This window comes from Crassostrea angulata, chromosome 6 (genome assembly GCF_025612915.1).
Source record: "Crassostrea angulata isolate pt1a10 chromosome 6, ASM2561291v2, whole genome shotgun sequence".
In the NCBI taxonomy this organism is placed as follows: Eukaryota; Metazoa; Mollusca; class Bivalvia; order Ostreida; family Ostreidae; genus Magallana; species Magallana angulata.
Window position 1 is genome coordinate 35,765,236 of NC_069116.1, and position 19,931 is coordinate 35,785,166.

Consider the following 19,931-nt stretch of genomic DNA (forward strand, 5'->3'; position numbering starts at 1 on the left):
CTTTTAATTCCATTTTATTTCGACTTAACTGTTAATGCATGAAGACATTAATATTTGTATTCTTATGATAAGAAACATGACTGAAATCCACATGTTTAGGTAGCCATCAAAATGTTTTAGAATTTTTTGTATACCGAGCCCCATTTTTTACCTAAATTTTTTTCCACACAATTATTTTTCAAAATAAAATAAAATGCATCAGGTGGCCCATTTTTAGACGGGTGGCCGGGGATGAGAATCTAAAAATTTATTTTATGGGGCCTTATTTATCAATTTTAAACATTTTATAAGATTTTTGTTTTTGTAAGTTGTATTTAATGATATATAAAACAGAAATATTTACCTATACTGTCTATTTGAATGATTAAGCATTTTATTCAGATAATTATAATTAAGAAGGTTGATATTTAACTTAATATGAATAATTCAAAACAATTACACACAAATTAGAAGTAAATCCAATACAACTAAAAATTAACAAGACGAAGAATGATTACCGTTATGTCGCGTGTATAACACACACTTTTTTCAGCCAAAATTTGATCAAAAGTGCAGGGTGCGTGTTGTACATAGGACTAAATTTTTACCCAATTTCTTGAAACCATAATTCTTGATACTACGTACTGCCGATATAGTGTATTATGCAAGTTGTATGAGTGTATTCTAAATTTACTCCATCAGAAACACCTTATTCTTATCTAGTTTCACTTCCATGTATTGAAACATTTATCCTCTCTCAACACTATTTCTTGCACCAAACAAGTTTAATATTGCCAGTGTATTCCCCATTACATAAGCAGTCACCTGTTGAACCTCTTCCAGCTTCTGAAACCTATAGCTCAGATTCAGCATTCAAGCCTGTGTGGTGCATCAGTATCATAAGATTAACCATCCATGCAAGTTTGGTGAAGTTAGGACCAGCAGTAACTTAGATATTGCTATCAAAGGGCACCTGCAACAAAAACTTTAACCTGCTCCAGCATCTGAAATTCAGAACCCAGATTCAGCATCCAAGTCTTTCAAGTCCATAAGTAGGTCCAGATGTATCATTCATGCAAGTTTGGTGAAGATAGGACAAGTAATAACTTAGACACAGGACCTGCAACAAAAACTTTAACCAGGTCTGGACGCCGACGCTGGGATTTAAGCTTATATGCTCCCCTAAACTTCGTCTCGGTAAGCTAAAAATTTGACCCCCCATTGTGGCCCAAACCTACCCCGGGGATCATGATTTTTATAACTTTAAATCTTCACTACCTGGGGATGCTTTCACATAAGTTTCAGCTTTCCTGGCTGATTGGTTTCTGTGAGGATTTTTAAAGATTTACTCAATATATTCAAATGTAAAAATTTGATCCCCCATTGTGGCCCCACCCTACCCCCGTGGGGGTCATGATTTTCATTACTTTCAATCTACACTACCTGAGGATGCATCCACACAAGTTTCAGCTTTCCTGGCCTAACGGTTTATGAGATTTTCAAGATTTTTGAAAATTTCTTGTAAATTTTCAATAATTCCTAATTATCTCCCCTAGTAAATGGGGTGATCCTTAATTTTCACAACTTTGAATTCTCTTTGCCTAAGATTGCTTTGTGCCAAGTTTGGTTTAATTTTGCCCAGTGGTTCTGGAGAATAGGAAAATTTAGTGTTTACTTAACATGTATAAACAACAAGATATCTGTGAGCCAATGCTCACTAGTGATACCCTCGCTCTGATGTGAATATGCAAAATAAGCAAAGTCGACATTTAACAGAAAGCTGGCATCCGATTGGTACAGAAATATATCCCACGATATGGCATGCCTAAACAAATAGTGTGTTAAAATTTCAAGCATCTGCGATAAATAGCTGCTGAGAAATCTTTGAGGAAAATTTGTTTGAAAATTTTGGCTAAAATAAACAAAGTACTCATTTAACAGGAAGATGACGTCCGATTGGTACAAAAATATATCCCACGATATGGCATGCCTTAACAAACACTGTGTAAAAATTTCAAGCATCTCCAATAAATAGCTGCTGAGAAATCTTTGACGAAAATTTGTTTGAAAAATTTGGCAAAATATAAACAAAGTCATTATTTAACAGGAAGTTGACGTCCGATTGATACAAAAATATATCCCACAATATGGTATGCCAAAACAAATAGTGTGTTAAAATTTCAAGCATCTGCGATAAATAGTTGCTGAGATAAATGCGACAGAAATTTTTGTTATGGACGGACAGACAGACGGATGGACAGACAGACACACAAGGGTATAAAAATGGCCGCCAGTAGATGCTCAGAAGTGTGGGATTCTGCTGGATCAAGAATTTTATAAGATATACATGTGTTATTAAAAAGTGAACAATATTCACTTCTAAGTTGTGTATAAAGAGGACATACAAATAAAAAATGATGTTCATCTTCAACAAATGTATGACAAATAAATTAATTAATACCATATCTTTCATCCCTTGGAACAACAGTGTTACAATATCTGCCAACATTTTTCTAATTTGTGAGCACTAATTCTTAATTGAGTCTAAAAAGAAACTTCTTGGAAATGGAAAAATTTAAGCATGGTTGAATTTCAAGCTTGTTTAGATTTTGGGCAATTATTAATTGGCTGTAGAATGGCAATTTTCAATACCTCTTTCTTTAATATTTTAAATGTTTCTGAAAACTATATTTGCAAAATACTTTTTAAAAATTGATTGTAGATAATGTATTAGCATGTGAGCCAATAATATCATCAAGTATATTTTGTATACATGTAGTTTTGCCAACAAGTATTTTCCTTTTCCTGCAAGTTTTTCATCCTTTCCAAAGATACTAGCATGCCCTGCTTGAAAATCTTCACACAAAATGCTAAAGAGTTTATATGTAACACTAAATCGTTCACACCTAACATATTTGTAGTAGTTTGCTTCAGGTTCTACATATATAAATGAATTGCTTCATTGATAAGCGGTTGCAACATCCAAATAAAAACAAGAGGCCAATTGGCCTTAACGGTCACCTGAGTAGCATATCACCCAAACACAAACTTGTCGAGGAGTCTCATATATGCATCTAATTTATTAGTTTTCATACTAGAGTAGAAAAATTATTTTGTAATGACGACCACCTCCCTGCCTGAAATCTTTCAAAAAGAACTGTGAAACATATAGTTTTGGCAAAAAACTGAAAGATCTGATCTACAAGATCATGAATTCAGTTTTCCTTTCAGGTGTGTGGAAGTAAAGAAGATAATTTTTTAACATTATATGCATTAACACCTATACATTCATTCTGGCCCTGCCCTAGAGTCAGGGGACAAGAAAATTAAAATTTCAGTAGAGGACTTCCTGGTAAACATAATTATTAGTCATTTTTTTTATACAGATGTGTGAGAATAGAGAAGACAATTTTAAAACATTATATGATTTAACACTAAAATGCCATATTAACATGAACCCCTAACAAAGGAGTCATGAATTTCACAATTTTGGTAGAGGGCTTAATGGACATTATAACCAGGCATTTAGTTTTTAACAAATATATATGGGAGAAGAGAAGAAGATCTAAGATTTAATACATTTTATCTATACGGCAATATTGGCCCCACCCCAGAGCCAGAACCCCTGACCCAGGGGCCATGAATTTCACAATTTTGGTAGAGGGCTTCATGGACATCATAACTATGCAACCATATTTTTCTTCACTTGTGTGGGAGAAGAGAGGAAGATTTTTGAAAATTTGGCTTTTTTTGGGGCATATTTGGCCCCACATGTGGTGCCCCTGAGGTGGTAGAGCCATGAATTTCACAATTTAGATTTCTCTTACCATAGAGATGCCTCACAACAAAAATGGTAAATATCAGCCTTGTAGTTTTTAAGAAGAAGTTAAAAATGTAAAATTGTTAATGCATGACGACGGACGAAAACGGATAGCAATGGGTCACTCAGGTGACCTAATTAGATTAGATGATGATTTATCTTACTTTTTTCACATGCTAAATGAGCTAGCAATGCAATTGTCTGGATAGTTTTTCCAAGGCCCATTTCATCAGCCAAAATTCCATTCAACCTTTGCTCATACATAGTGGCAAGCCAATCTAATCCAACATGTTGATATTCCCTCAAAGAATGTTTTAACAAAAATGGAACTGCTGTCTTCACCTACAAACAATTTTTTTTTTTATTAAAGTGACCTTTGTCCAACACTGCTTACCTATCTAGAGAGTTGGCGTAATGTGCTGTAATGCTGGTGATCTCCGATAGTCTTTATGGATGTCCGGTAAAAATTGAAACCACGTCGGACATAGTGTACGGTAAATAAACAAGAGGCCCAATGGGCAACATCGCTCACCTGAGCAACATTGGCTTTACATGGTCGTTCAAAGGATATTGTGCCATGTGGCCCCTCGGTAGATTAACCAAAAATGAATATCCGAATTTTACACTTATTATCTTTGACATATTTACCTTTATGGAATACAATTTTTACCGAAAATAAGATCATATGCAATATAAATAACTAAATTTTTATTTGGTGTTCACGGTTAACTTCCAGTTGCCTTTGTTTTATATTAAAGAGCTATAATTCAAATCAATGTATTGGCAGGCATGTCTCTCTATTGTACCAAGGCCCACCTATTATTTTCATTTTTATTAAAAAACAAATGTCTACAAAGATGATTTTCCGTTGCAATAATTTTTTTAAGAACAGCGATAATGCTTTTATTTTCATAATAATGTGTCAGGACTATGGAAACTGTTTAAAAGGTGTTGTTTTCATATACTTGTGTTCGAAAAACTATCAAAAAGAAGATGGGGGAATAAGATGGTGCAACTGTCCATTTGGTTTAGTCATAAAATACAACTTCAAATTTAACATTTTTTTCAATTAAATATATTTGATATGTTATAATACAAGTTTACAAAAGGGTAATTTCTAACTATATTCAGTTTGAAATTTTTCAAAAAATGATAAGAAAAAAATAATTAATCCTTAAGTTTTGGTGGTATCGAACCTACAACCTAATAACCTATGTTCTATAAAGTTACCTAATGTTTGGTGCTCTATTCACTGAACCATTTTATTCACAACAAAGTGTGTTGTTTAAATGGCTGACGATTACGAAACAATTCTGTGATGTGGGAGCAAATTCTTAAGAAAATATTTCTTAATTTGTTCATTTCTACAGTTTTTTTTTTTTTTTATAGTTAACAAGAATAGAATTCCTGGGTCCCCCGCCGGTCAAGCAGTATACTAGTATCGACCAAGGCTGATTTAGGAACTTGACCAAGGTATTAGTAGTATAAACATTTGGTATAAATTTCATGTAAATCCATCAAAATTTGTAGGCATGAGAGCGCTTACAAGGTCAATTTTTGGATAAAACGGAGTCATTATTGTGGTCAAAGTCCCATAACTCCAACAAAATATCGACCAATGCTGATTTTCTAACTTGACCAAGGTAATAGTGGTATAAACATTTGGTATAAATTTAATGAAAATCCGTCAAAATTTGTAGGCATGAGAGCGCTTACAAAAAAGTGTGAAGGAAGGAAACACGGGTACACGCCCGGCATTTCTATGTCCCCGCTCCGCGTTGCGGCGGGGGACAATTAATTAATAAATGAATAGTTGTTATGTTTTTATCCCCTCAGGCAATTAACTTGTTGCAAAAGGGATATAGCATCGGAGCTGTGCGTGTGTGTGAATGTTTACTTCAGCTTGTTAAGTGGGCAAGAGATTAAATTCATCAGATTTACATCAAATTTTCTGCAATTTTTCCCTTATTACTTAGAATTAGCTAGTCAATTTTAAGGTATGAGTTCAGGGCAATCGCAACTTCTCGGGCCTTTCCGGCAGGCTCGGAAAAACACCTCGAATGTATTACCTAGGCGTCCATGACAACCCCCCTTTTTATAAAACTTGATATAAACACAACACATTTTACGATCTGTTGAGATGTAAGCTAGACTTCATTAAAGTAAATGATATACACTAAAATATAACACAGAAGCGACTTATAAGGCTGTCTAGCCAATACTTATTTTAATGGGAAGCGACTCCATTTTGTATAAAATTCTAACATCCGGTAATGTTAATACATTCGAGGTGTTTTTCCGAGCTTGCCGGAAAGGCCCGGGAAATTGTGATTGGAATTCAGGGTTGCATTTTCAAACCTAAGGGCCATGTGGGCTCCCAACTCTTGAAGTTATATTTAAATTAGATCCGATTATTTAAATTATTCATACTTTTTATAGACTAAGTGTTTTGTACTTGCGTTAGATAAATGACAAATAAAATGAGTCTCTGTATTTCTGTTTATTTTGGAGGTATCAGTCCAACCCTTTGACCCAATTACCATATTTTTCAGGGCATATGTCAATGTGGGGCAATGCTCGACCAAACCGACTGCATTATCGTGTTTATTTATTGCAAAAAAATCACTTGATACGTTTATCGCTTACATTCATTTTGGAGGCCGTGCCCGATAACAAATAAATTTACATATTAAATTTTATTTCTATCGGGCGCGGTCTCTAATTAAAATGTAAGCAATACATTAAAATAATATTTAGCAAATGTTAACACCTTATTGTATTCATCCGCCATTCTTGATTAGGCAAATTTATACTTATGCTATGAGTTGTCAATAACCAGGGAGGCAAAGTTGGATTTTTTGTACACAATGTAGTTGAATAAATGGAATAAAAATCTTGTAATACGTTTAATACTTTAAGGAGCTTATTTCTTGTGCACATTTAAAAGGCGGTGGAGAGCATGAATTTTTGGACGATTGCCAATCCAGACCATCGCTAGAAGGCTGCCGAGCTAATGCTCGACGCCTTAAAAAAAATATGAAAATTATAAGTAACAACTGTATTTTGTAAAATTTCAAGATAATTCCTGAACGTTCAAAAACTCTAAATAGTAACCTTGTATCTGCATAAAACAGGGATAACCTCATGTCTTATAAAAAAAACTAAATTAAATGTGTATTTAAAAAGATTTAAACAGGTGTTTTATAAAATGCAAGCCTTCAGTGAATGCAAATACATTGTATCACCCAAGGTTGACTTCAACTTCAAAACAAACACCAGTTGCAGAAAAGGTGTTCATTAATCTTCATATGACAGATAAAGATAAGCCTCTAAATTTTCTGCAGCAGGCAAGATAATTAATTCCAGGATTAATTGTTCTGCTCTCTAATCCTTTTCTTCTAAATTTACAATAAGATTTTTTTTTTCAGAAATGAAAGAATGGGGTTATTATCTGATTACCTGTTAAAATTGACAGCATTAAGGCAGAAAAAAATAAAATAGTGAAAAAGGATATCTTTTAATATATTTTGATTTTAGAATTCAATAAAATTATCAAAAATCATTGTGTACAGTATTTTAACCAAAATAAAGTATGGATGTTATATTTTACATCCATATTTCAAAGAATGTACACAATACTACACATCATTCAAAATTAACCTTAACTTCAAAATAAAGTTCATTTGCAGACACAGGCAGTGCAGTAATTAATCTCAATGTGAAAGATAAAGATAAAGCTTAGGATTTTCTTCCTGTGGAAGGTTAATTCATCCCAAAGGACAAATATTGCACAGCCTTCCAAGTATACGGGTCATTATCAAAATATGCAGCCTTTTGCGTCAGTGTCAATTTAAAGGGGGAAAAATAATGTTCTGGGGAATATATACAGTACCATTGGATTTTAGAAACTTAAACCCATATTGTTGAACAAATAAATCGACAATTTTACTGCTTAAAGTATAAAAAAAATATTATTTGTTATGAGATTTCAGTGAATTTATGTTGTCATTAAATTTTTCCAACGTCTTTAACCTACAATATCTTCAATAATATTGATGTTTTATTCCAAAAATCGCCGTTAATTTTCAAAACAACATTCATATTTTAATTTCTGCTATGCTCCTTAACAAGTTCTCTTTTAAAAACAATGAATTTGATGAGATATATGCTTGTACAAAAAGTTTTTGTCATTGGTGTTACAAGGCAGATTATATAAAAATATCTTAAAATACATCAAGTAAATAATATTGTACTACAGTTGGAATCCCCCAGATCATAGTGACATCATTCCCTGCTACTAAAAAGATAAATGTATCAGTGATGACATCATTGTGATAGAAAATATGGCAGAAAATGTTAGTATGCTCCGAAAAATACAATGTAAACTGTGTCAGTGGGATAACGTGCTATTTAAGGTTTTCTATTATGAAAGAACAAAAAAGTTTTTCACATAAATGATGAATGTTTATCACATTATAACATAGGCTATGTAGCTTAGTGTAGTATCTGTTCTCTTGGGTCATACTGCTACATTTACTATGGATACATCAGTGGTATAACGGTCAGTGGTGTAACCAAAAATTGTTGTTACACCACTGAAAAAACTGTTACACCACATGACATTATTTAATTATTTTACTTTTTCTTCCATTTCATTTATATTTTGAGCATTTTGAACAATTGTTATTTATCAATTTTACAAGTTAGACACTGTCACAATAAAGAAAGCTTGACTATTTAATTGCAATTGTGTTTTCTTAATCTGGAAAATGAGACCTGTTACACCATTGACATTATTTGAAACACCATTGACATTTTGTATGCTCTAATTATGTTTTACCCATTTAAATACTTGATTAAAAGATAAAAGTAAAAACAAATTTATTCTAATAAAGAAATGAAATTATCCACATCATATTTTTATTAAAAAATCGAATTTTTTTAATGACTTATAGTGTACAATAATATATGTTATTCCACTGACATTTCACATTCCCTATTATGTTATACTAAAATCTTTCAAATACTTAAAGGTAACAAATGCTAGCTGAGCTTCAAAAAACATATATAGACAAAGAGGAAGTGTATATGCATTGTATGCATAGATTTTGGAGAAAATTGGAGAAATTTCAATTTTATTATCCAAAGTGTATGATTGATATGAGCTGGTATAGTATTGAAGATGTTGTTTGTGAGATTGATGAGCCGAAGAAAGTTCGAACTCGGTACAAGGTGGATAAAAGTGTGTGGATGCCAATAGTAAAAAATATAACATCAAAGAATGAGTGAATTCATGTAAAAAAACATCTACATGCCATTTTTGTGTCAGTGGTGTAACACTGATTATAAGTGGTGTAACAGTGTGTCTATCTTCAGATTATGAAAGAAAGAGGCACGAAAACTTTTATTTAAGATCAAATTTTTCATGTTTTAAATGCAATCAAAAATAGAAATTAGTTTATTTTACAAAATTTAACACACTTATCTCTTATTTATTATCGCTAGGTCAGTGGTGTAACTGTAAGTCAGTGGTAAAACATAATAATCAGTGGTGTAACGTGTACATTTTTCTCCAAATAAAATTAACTGACAATGATTCATGTATATTTGAAAACACCAGTGCATTTACAATAATGTCTTTTTTATGCTCCATTAAAAGAAAAATCCAGTTGTGTTCTTTTTAATGCTCAAATTAAAAATTTGTTGAGTAACATCAAGATTTTGTCCCAAATGTTATGTTGGTCACTATGTAAATGTGTCAAATATTTTCTGTTATCTAATTCTAATAACTTTAAATGAAGTTTGTTGATATAAACTTTATGTCCATCATTTTAAAAGAATTATTTTATTTTATTTAAGAATTTTTTCCTATACTATATGCCTGTTACACCACTGACAAAATTTTCACAGTTCATTTAATTTTAGTCTAATTATCCACCAAATGGTAGATTCCAATGTTTGCAAATTTTTAGATGTTATCCTTTATTGTTTGTTAAATGTGTTTTTTGCAATCAAAGTAATTTTTTCACCAATAATTTTCTCATGTTTTACATATTTTAAAAGTCTGCATATTTTGATAATGACCCATACAATGGTAACGTTCTCAGCAGTTATCTCTCTTCGCCCATTCATTCTTATGCATAGTTCAGGAATCTACCCCACCACCCCAGCTCCAAACCAGAAAACATAGAGAATCAAACTAAGCATCAAAATATGTATTTCTGCCTACTGAACTACTATACCAAACTTGAACTTGATTGGGCAACCATAACAAGAGGCCCATGGGCCACATCGCTCACCTGAGGAACAACAGGTATGATAAAGTCAGCTTAATGGAGTCATAATACAATCTGGACAATGTACATTAATACATGTAGATCCTGTATAAATAAAATCCATTTTTCCCCCTTGGAACTCGGATAGCCCTGATTGCTGCCAATATTTACAAGAGCAGACTTTAATCACCGCTCCTGCACATATATAGGGACTCAATGTTACGCAGGCAGGGATGACTGCACATAACGCAACTCAACAGGTACCAACGTTAACGCAAGCAGAGATAATGCAAGCAGGGATGACCGCACACTTGCGCCAACAGCTCAACCTAACGCAGGCGCCGCAATCACCACCAATACAAGAAGGTATGACCGCACACTTGTATTAATGCGATACAGGGCAGAAATGACCACACATTCTGTATCATTGGTTAGAAAAACACGAAGATTAGATAGACCAGGGATGTTAACACCCTCAATCTCTCCGTACCTGTTCAAGTTTAAACCCAAACAGTCGCTCGGTACAAAGCAATAGACACTGCCCTATATATGTGCCGGCCTAAAATAATTCATAGTATCTAAAAATTGGAAATCAAAAATAAACAAACTAATCCAGCCTTACCCAAAACTACTTATGCAAAACAACTTAAATACATTGAATATTTATTATTGTATAAAAATAATCATCACAATAATTGGTTAACAGTGGATGCATTAATTAAAATAATCAAGAATCAATAAATCAAGGGCAATAACCCAAAACAGTAATACAAAAAGATTCTAATGAAAAAATAGCTGCCTGCTTCAATTTTATAGTCATATCACATGTTGAGTATTGCAGTTCTCAAAAAGATCTTTTACAATTGTTTATATATGGGATATTTTGCTACATCAAACTCTGAACCTTCTTGTGAGGCCGAAGAATTGTCCTGGAGCCAAAGTCTTAACAATTATAAAGAATCATCTTGCTGATTAGTTTCTGAGAAGAAGATTTTTAAAGATTTACTCTTTATTCCTATGTAAAACTTTAACACCCCCCCCCCCCCTATGTGGCCTCACCCTACCCCCAGGGGTCATGATCTTCACAACTTTGAATCTACACTACCTGAAGATACTTCCCACAAGTTTCAGCTTTCCTGGCTGATTAGTTTCTGAGAAGAAGATTTTTAAAGATTTACTCTATATATTCCTATGTAAAATTTTAACACCCCCCCCCCAATGTGGCCTCACCCTACCCCTAGGGATCATGATTTTCACAACTTTGAATCTACACTACCTGAGGATGCTTCCACACAAGTTTCAGCTTTCCTGGCTGATTAGTTTCTGAGAAGAAAATTTTTAAAGATTTACTCTATATATTCCTATGTAAAACTTCGACACTCCATTGTGGCCCCAACCTAACCCCAGGGGTCATGATTTTCACAACTTTGAATCTACACTACCTGAGGATGCTTCCACACAAGTTTCAGCTTTCCTGGCTGATTAGTTTCTGAGAAGAAGATTTTTAAAGATTTACTCTATATATTCCTATGTAAAACTTCGACCCCCCACTGTGGCCCCACCCTACCCCTGGGGGTCATGATTTTCACAACTTTGAATCTACACTACCTGAGGATGCTTCCACAAAAGTTTCAGCTTTCCTGGCTGTTTAGTTTCTGAGGAGAAGATTTTTAAAGATTTACTCTATATATTCCTATGTAAAACTTTGACCCCCCATTGTGGCCCCAACCTAACCCCAGGGGTCATGATTTTCACAACTTTGAATCTACACTACCTGAGGATGCTTCCACACAAGTTTCAGCTTTCCTGGCTGATTAGTTTCTGAGAAAAAGATTTTTAAAGATTTACTCTATATATTCCTATGTAAAACTTCGACCCCCCATTGTGGCCCCATCCTACCCCCGGGGGTCATGATTTTCACAACTTTCAATCTACACTACCTGAGGATGCTTCCACACAAGTTTCAGCTTTCCTGGCTGTTTAGTTTCTGAGAAGAAGATTTTTAAAGATTTACTCTCTATATTCCTATGTAAAACTTCGACCCCCCATTGTGGCCCCACCCTACCCCCGGGGGTCATGATTTTCACAACTTTCAATCTACACTACCTGAGGATGCTTCCACACAAGTTTCAGCTTTCCTGGCTGTTTAGTTTCTGAGAAGAAGATTTTTAAAGATTTACTCTATATATTCCTATGTAAAACTTCGACCCCCCATTGTGGCCCCACCCTACCCCCGGGGGTCATGAATTTCACAACTTTGAATCTACACTACCTGAGGATGCTTCCACACAAGTTTCAGCTTTCCTGGCTTTCTGGTTCTTGAGAAGAAGATTTTTGAAAATTTCTCGAAATTTTTCATTAATTTCTAATTATCTCCCCTTGAAAACGGGTGTGACCCTTAATGTTCACAACTTTGAATCCCCTTTGCCTAAGGATGATTTGTGCCAAGTTTGGTTGAAATTGGCCTAGTAGTTCTTGAGAAGATGTTGAAAATGTGAAAAGTTTACGGACAGACGGACGGACGGACAGACGGACAGACGGACGGACAGACGGACGACAGACAAAATGTGATCAGAATAGCTCACTTGAGCTTTCAGCTCAGGTGAGCTAAAAAAAGTTATTAGAAAAAACAGAAAATTTGTGGATGGAAGAGTGACAGACGGTTGCACAGTATGTGGTTGCAAAACTGTAGGAGGAGTTAACAATAACTGTACAATAGGGGTACCCTATATGCAATATTTTGCCAAAAAAAAATGACCAAGTTTAACAGCTGGTAATATTTTCAAAAATTATCAGAAACTTAATCCCTAGCAATATGCACACCTCTGATATATGTCCAATTTATCTGCAAAAGAACAACTTCATATCTTGAAAACTGTAGGAGGTTATCCGAAAATAAGGGTACCCTTTTGGCAGCCGCAATTTTCACCATTTCAATAACCAGATTTTTCCTTTGGAAAACCCGGTTAACAAGATATCTGTGATACCCCCGCTCTGATGTGAATATGCAAAATAAGCAGTCGACATATTGTGTAAAAATTTCAAGCATCTGCGATTAACAGTTGCTGAGAATTCTTTGACAAAAATTTGTTCGCTGAGATAAATGCGACAGAAATTTGTTACGGACGGACAGACAGACACACAAGGGTAAAACAGAATACCTTCGGGGCAGGGGTATAAAAACAGTAAGTCTCCAAACATATGGTACCATGTTATGAATTTAATAATTCATAAGCTATAATTTTAAAACCAAAATGACCAGAACAAAATTTTTACCGTCTTTTGAAAACTTTTGATCTCTTAAAATTTAATCAAGGTCCCCTAGCATCAAGATTTACCTGTACACACATGTACAAAGCAAGTAAAGCTTACAGTTGTTGTTTCCAGTGTGTATCCTTTCGGCTGAAGACTTTGAGCCTGTGCAGCAATGTCACTGATATCCTTTCCCGGTCCATCTTGATCAAAATCACCCTAAAATCATTTTACAAATGCATCAAATGCTAACTCACTGATCAAAAATTTAAACTCAACCTGTAATTGAATCATTTACACATACATTGTTCTATACAGGCATCAACAAATGAAACAAGGTATCTGTGAGCCATTGATCACTAGTAATACCCCTACTCTGATGTGAATATGCAAAATAAGCAAAGTCGACAACATGCTTAAACAAGTAGTTCGTCTGCAATAAATAGTTGCCAAGATATCTTTGTCGAAAATTTGTTTGAAAATTAAGGCTAAAAATAAACAAAGTCGTCATAAACAGTAAGTAAAATATATCCCACCATATGGCATGCCTAAACAAATAGTGTGTAAAAATTCCAAACATCTGTAATAAATAGTTACTGAGAAATCTTTGACGAAAAATTTGACAGAATATTTAGGCTCAAAATAAATCAGATCATCATCTAACAGGAAGTTGACGTAAGACTGGTAAATAAATATATCCCACAATATGGCATGCCTACACAAAGAACAAAGGAGAGGGCGTTTTAAGTTTGCAGAACTTGTGCCCCGATCCTATTGTATATACCATCTTTACAATAAAATATGTTCAAACCAAACCAAAGAATGTGTTTAAATTTCAATCATCTGCGATGAAGAGTTGACGAGAAATAAAAATATAAATTTTTGTTACAGACAGTAGGACGGACATACAGACACAAAAGAGTAAAACAGTATACCCCCTTCTCCTTGGAAGCAGTATTTATTACCTAATCAAAAGGATTTTGTTGTTTATTACAAATTAAATATTTGCTTCTATTTTGAACTGCTGGTCTATAGACTGCGATCTATTAGAATTGCCGGTCAATAGACTGCGATCTATTGGACCGGCAAAGTATTTCAGAACGCAGGTTTGTTAATGTTACATCCTTTCGATAGTTCTCAGGGAATGTACATTCCTTTACATAGATGCTGTTTTTAGTACTTGCTGAAACCAAACTCAATGTTATCAAAATGGAGTATCAAATAATCAACAGTTTTAAAGCCTCATATAAGGTAAAAGACTATTTAAATCTAATGGGTTGAAGACTCTCCCTTCTTTGTGTAAACTAATATTAAATTGAGATGTTGTAATGCATGCAACAGGTTTTGTGCATGTAAAAGATGAGTAAAAAAATCTTAGTATATTGCATAATGGCACGAAAACCATCTGCAATATGCAAATTGTACACCCCTAAAACTAAAAAAAGGAATTAAGTAATAAAACAATTATTAAATGCTTGAACAGTCAATAGACCAGAATTTTTTCCCTCGGGCTATAGATCATACTGAGCTGTTCCCTGCACCTCGGGAAAAATAGTCTGGTCTATTGACTGCTCAAGCATTAAATAATTGTATATTATCATACAATTCCATGCATTGAACATTATTCACCAAAGAAATGTCAGTTTAAAAGCATATTCAATATTTCACCATTGATTTTGAATCATCATCTTTTTTTGTCAGAAACTCCAAACCAATATCTTCTTTTTCATCTTCCTCCAAAATCTCTTCTTCTTCCTCATCTTCTGTTTAGAAAAAATCATATAATTTTTAGTATCCAATTGATTTGGGTTGCAGTATTCCTTTAATCAAAACTCTTTTATAATAACTTGTAACTACACATTAATATCAACTAACAGAGCCACCCATTGAACAAATTGTATATTCATTGCGTACAAAAACTTGCGCTTGTTTTGGACTGATTAACCTTATTTATATGCAGATTCTGTGAAAACAATTAGTACCATTAAATTATTCATGCTATTCAATAATGCGTCTCTCTTCTTGCCGCAGACTTTCTCCTGAGCACGCTTCCGAACTCAGAAAATCAAGTATGTTAAATTTACATTGAGATCGAGTCGCAATTTTGACATGTAAACAAACTGCACCACTTCACTTTACGGGGCTGGTGATGGTGTTTAGAAAACTAATAGAGACGATATTAGTATTAAATTGCATGAAGAATTTAATGGTTCTAATTGTTTTCACAAAATCTGCGTAAAAATAAGATTAATCAGTCCAATACTAGTTAAGGTGGCTCGACACACCAATGCAGTATTTGATGGATCGATGAAGAATCATTTTTGAGAAATGATTATACAAAAATGACACCTATATCGGCCTCTGATTATTTTATATGATTTTTTTTGTATTTTTTGATAGAAACCGGAAACATTGTTTTAGCTGCGAACAAGATATATTAGAGCTAAAAATTTGTTATCAATTAATGCACAATACAATTATCTATAAATATATATCAAAAACGGCCAGATAAACTTTGAAATATTTTTGTAAAAAAAATATTTATGAAAATGAAAAAAAAGGATTGTAGATATTTTTTAAATCTATGGATAAAAACTGCAGATAAACTGTTACTCGCATTTAATAATTGCTGTACAATCATATTTCAACAAGAAATTGAAACCAAATAGTTAAATTAAAGAAAAAATGGAAAATTTTAAAATCGAACCGATCCCGATTGTAATTAAACTGATCCCGAACGAAACCACATAAAGTTAGAATGAATCAGAATTTTGCAAAAATTTCAGGTTGTTTAGCTGTAAAATGGTTTCGTCATTCACTAACTTTATAATTTATATCAATTACTTAGAAAAAAACTGCAGTTTATTTGTAAAATTTAAATTTTAAAATAATTCTGATCGGGATCAGTTTTTTTCAATCGGGATCGGTTCAAATTTGATAAATAGCAATTTTTCCAAAATTTCGCATTTTCATTTCAATTTCTTTGTAAAATATCATTGTTTAGTAAATAATTTATGTGACTATACGTTATTTTTAAAATTTTATCCATAGATTAAAAAGATACTAAAGAATTACAATTTTGATTTTCAGAAATATTTTTTTAATTAAAAAATTAAACACTTGACCAAACGATCTTTGGCATGAATTTATTTATAATTATATTACACATTAATTGACAACAAGTTTAAAGCTCTAATATATTCTGTTTGTCTGCCAAACAGTTTTTCCTATTTCACTGAAAAAATACAAAAAAATTCGTATAAAATAACTGAAAGCCGATATTGATCTCTGTGTTGTGGAATCATGTTTCAAAAAAGATTCTCTATCGATCCATAAAATAAAATGTTGATGTGTCGAGGAACCTTAAGGTTTTTGTGTGCAATAAATATACAATTTTTTCAATGATTGGCAATGTAGCTCACAGGTAGCCCATCCGAATTTTTTTCAGACAGGGAGCTAGGCTACAAATTGTTTGTTTCTGCACACAAATATGTTTACAAATCAATTTTAAGGCACTAGCCAATCTGGTTCAAGGGGGGAGAATATGTGTTCTGGATACGGATTTAACATATACTATATATTTAGGGGCACATGTCACACGGCTAACTAACACCATTTCAGAAGTCAAAACTGTCAACGCATTAAAATATTTAACCTTAATTTACGTCACAAAATCGGCATCAATGTATCTTGCATGTTTCAAAGATTCATTTCGCATGCAAACTGTTGCACAACAAACAAATTCATCTATGTCAGATCGACCAGTTTATCATACGTCCAACATAGCTGCTTCAAACAAAGAACCTCGTTTTCGAAAATATGGAATGCCTAACTCTAATTTGAAAACCTTATTCTTCCTGCAGAAATGTCACATGATATTTTGCAAATAAATAAGTCGTTCATAAACAATGTATTTCAACACGCTTATACGTTATTTTATTTATATATCCCAAATATTATTAATATAGGGTGAATTAGATGAGTCCTAATGCAATCATAAAATACTAGATGTTTTAAAGGGTAAAATATACAAAAAGACATTCATTACATTTTATTCATAAGAATATGAGAACTATCTGCATTCACGCATGATTATAAAATGGTTGTGCTCAAAATCCGAGCTTGCAAGTAACACAAGGGTCTTCTCGCTTTGCGAGCCGACTAAAAAAATCCAACCTTTTAAAATAAACTTTACAATGGATAAGAGCAGTGGGTTTTCATGTTTAATTTATCAACTTTGAGCCAATGATAAGTCGATCGGGGGATAAACTGTGGATTGCACATAGGAGAGAAAAAACATCAAATTATGCCCAGAAAATACAGTAGGTCTGTTATAATCTTTTATTTGACCTAGAAACTTCTTCAAGGTCACATCTAAAACAGACTAATCATTACTTACTTGGAGCTAAAAAACATACCATCACTTTCCTCTTCCTCCTCCTCCTCCTCTTGGGATGAATCTTCATCTCCACTGTCTCCTTCCTCCTCTGGTATTTCAAAATCACTATCATATGCCCCTGCATACTTTTCATAGAGTTCCTTCATTGTCATTTCACCTGTGCAAAATAATCTTTTAGTCAGAAGAGAAACAAGAGACCCATGGGCCACATTGCTCACCTAAGGAACAATAGGTATGATACAATCAGCTACATGGATTAAGGTACCTCACTACACCTTGAAATAGTTTCTCAAATCAGCAGAAATTTACTTGATTATGATAGAAAGAATGATGGATAAGAATTATATATATCAAAGAGGCGAGAAAATGTACAATTTTAGATAAAAAATGATATTTTCAAAAATGTCATTCAGTAAACATGAACAAAAGCCCCAGGTGGATTCGAACTCATTACCTGCGGCTCACAAGCCTGATACTTTAACCACTGAGCTATGACGATATACATCTGAATCAATTGATATAAACAGTTTACCAAAACATTTAAATTGCCATCTTGTGACGTAGTGTCTTAAAAAGTATAAGTCTTGGTGTAGTGAAGTACCTTAATAAAACAAACTATCTGGACAATGCAGTATAATACACATAGATCCTGTATAAATAAAAATCCACTTTCCCCTTGGATATTCTTTCGTTTATAATCAAGTCCCTTTTCTAACAGGATGATTTTACAGGGGAAGATAATACTTCCACGCAAGTTGCAGCTTCTCTGGCTAATAAGTTCCTTGACGAAGATTTTTTAAGATTTACTCCATATATTCCTATGTAAAAATTTGAACACCCCTTGTACAGCCCAAATATTGAGCTTAAAAAGTATGCGTACCCTCATCCTTCAGATCAATTAATTCCTTGGAATAATCAATTCTCTTTTCATAATTTTCCTGCTCTGCTATTGTTTCTTCCTCATCTTTTTCTTCGTCTTCAGTCATTTTGAATTCTGTATCTTTCTTATCCTATTAAACAAATTCATCTACATAATAAAAACACATATAAACTCACATAAAAAATTATGTCTTTATAAAATTCACAAAGAGAGAGAAAACTTGGTTTTGTTATCTTTTAAAGAAAAAAATATGCATTTTGATTAAGAGATATGCTTTATTTTTTCAAAGATTGTAATTTTCCCCAGAAAGGTAATCCACAGTGACTTAAGTCACCATGGGAGTGTACATTGGGTTAGTTGGTGAGCACATGAAAAATAACAAGATATCTGTGAGCCAATGCTCACTAGTGATACCCCTGCTCTGGGATCTGATGTGAACACTGTAAAAGTGATCACTGGTTAAGTATGTGTTTTCTATGGTTAAACAAACCACTAAAGTTTTGAGTTTTCTTACCATACGTGTGGGCATATATTATGTAGTTTTAAGCTAACTGTATAACTAGTCAAAAGAAAGGGGCGCTTAAGATGTAAATTTGGCAGGAATCTGGGCGCACATGAAGAAAGGAAATTTCATCAATTAATTTGGCACATTTTTCGTAAAAAATAACCATTATTTTGTTTTTGTTTGACATGGAATGAGTAGAAAAATGTTTGTAATGCAAAAGATTTTATCATAATATAGGTCTAAATATAGCAAAACGATGCAATTCATGCAAAATCCTATTAATTTACAGCTGTTTTTTTAATGATTTTATTGTCTCTGGGTCTTCTCTCCACAAATTTGAAACATGCAAAGGTGACATATTTCAACATTAACAATGTTGCTTTTTAAAAAAAGATGGAGAGATAACTCAGAGATTACTATGTACTTTTTCAAAAAATATTTTTTGGAGGATAAAAAAAACAAGTCCATTGATATATGAAAATGTTGTTTCAAACACTCCTTTTTACCACATATTATCAAGTCAAGGATGGCTCAATGGTTTCGTCCTGGATTAGTGAATACAGACATGCAGTATTTGGGTTCAATCCTACTGGTGACTCCTTTCTTTATTTTTTAAACTTTTTTGTTTTTAAATGTATGTTGATATAACATTATGTTGAATTCTAAAACACTGGTATATCTTAATTTGCCGTTAGGCCAGCATTTTTTGAAATTTCGATTTACAAACCCGCCGACCCTATTTTTGTAAAAATTCAAATAAAAATAAAAGGACCTAAACTAGCTATTAATTTTATTTTTTCCTCCGACCCGAAATTTCCTTT

The 19,931-nt window shown here is 33.2% G+C and overlaps 1 protein-coding gene across 5 annotated transcripts in view; it reads right to left on the reverse strand.

The window, feature by feature from the left end:
• Nucleotides 1-19,931, reverse strand: part of LOC128187903 (helicase domino-like) — a 200,057-nt gene that overhangs the window by 137,801 nt on the left and 42,325 nt on the right. For 4 of the 5 annotated variants that reach the window (XM_052858581.1, XM_052858582.1, XM_052858580.1 and 1 more), the window contains 5 exons: nucleotides 18,606-18,735; nucleotides 17,745-17,882; nucleotides 14,995-15,089; nucleotides 13,447-13,545; nucleotides 3,964-4,141 (listed from right to left, as the gene is read on the reverse strand). In XM_052858581.1, the coding sequence (XP_052714541.1) occupies nucleotides 3,964-4,141; nucleotides 13,447-13,545; nucleotides 14,995-15,089; nucleotides 17,745-17,882; nucleotides 18,606-18,735 (640 nt within the window). The remainder of the gene's footprint in view (nucleotides 1-3,963; nucleotides 4,142-13,446; nucleotides 13,546-14,994; nucleotides 15,090-17,744; nucleotides 17,883-18,605; nucleotides 18,736-19,931) is intronic. The other variant, XM_052858583.1, reaches the window with a different exon arrangement.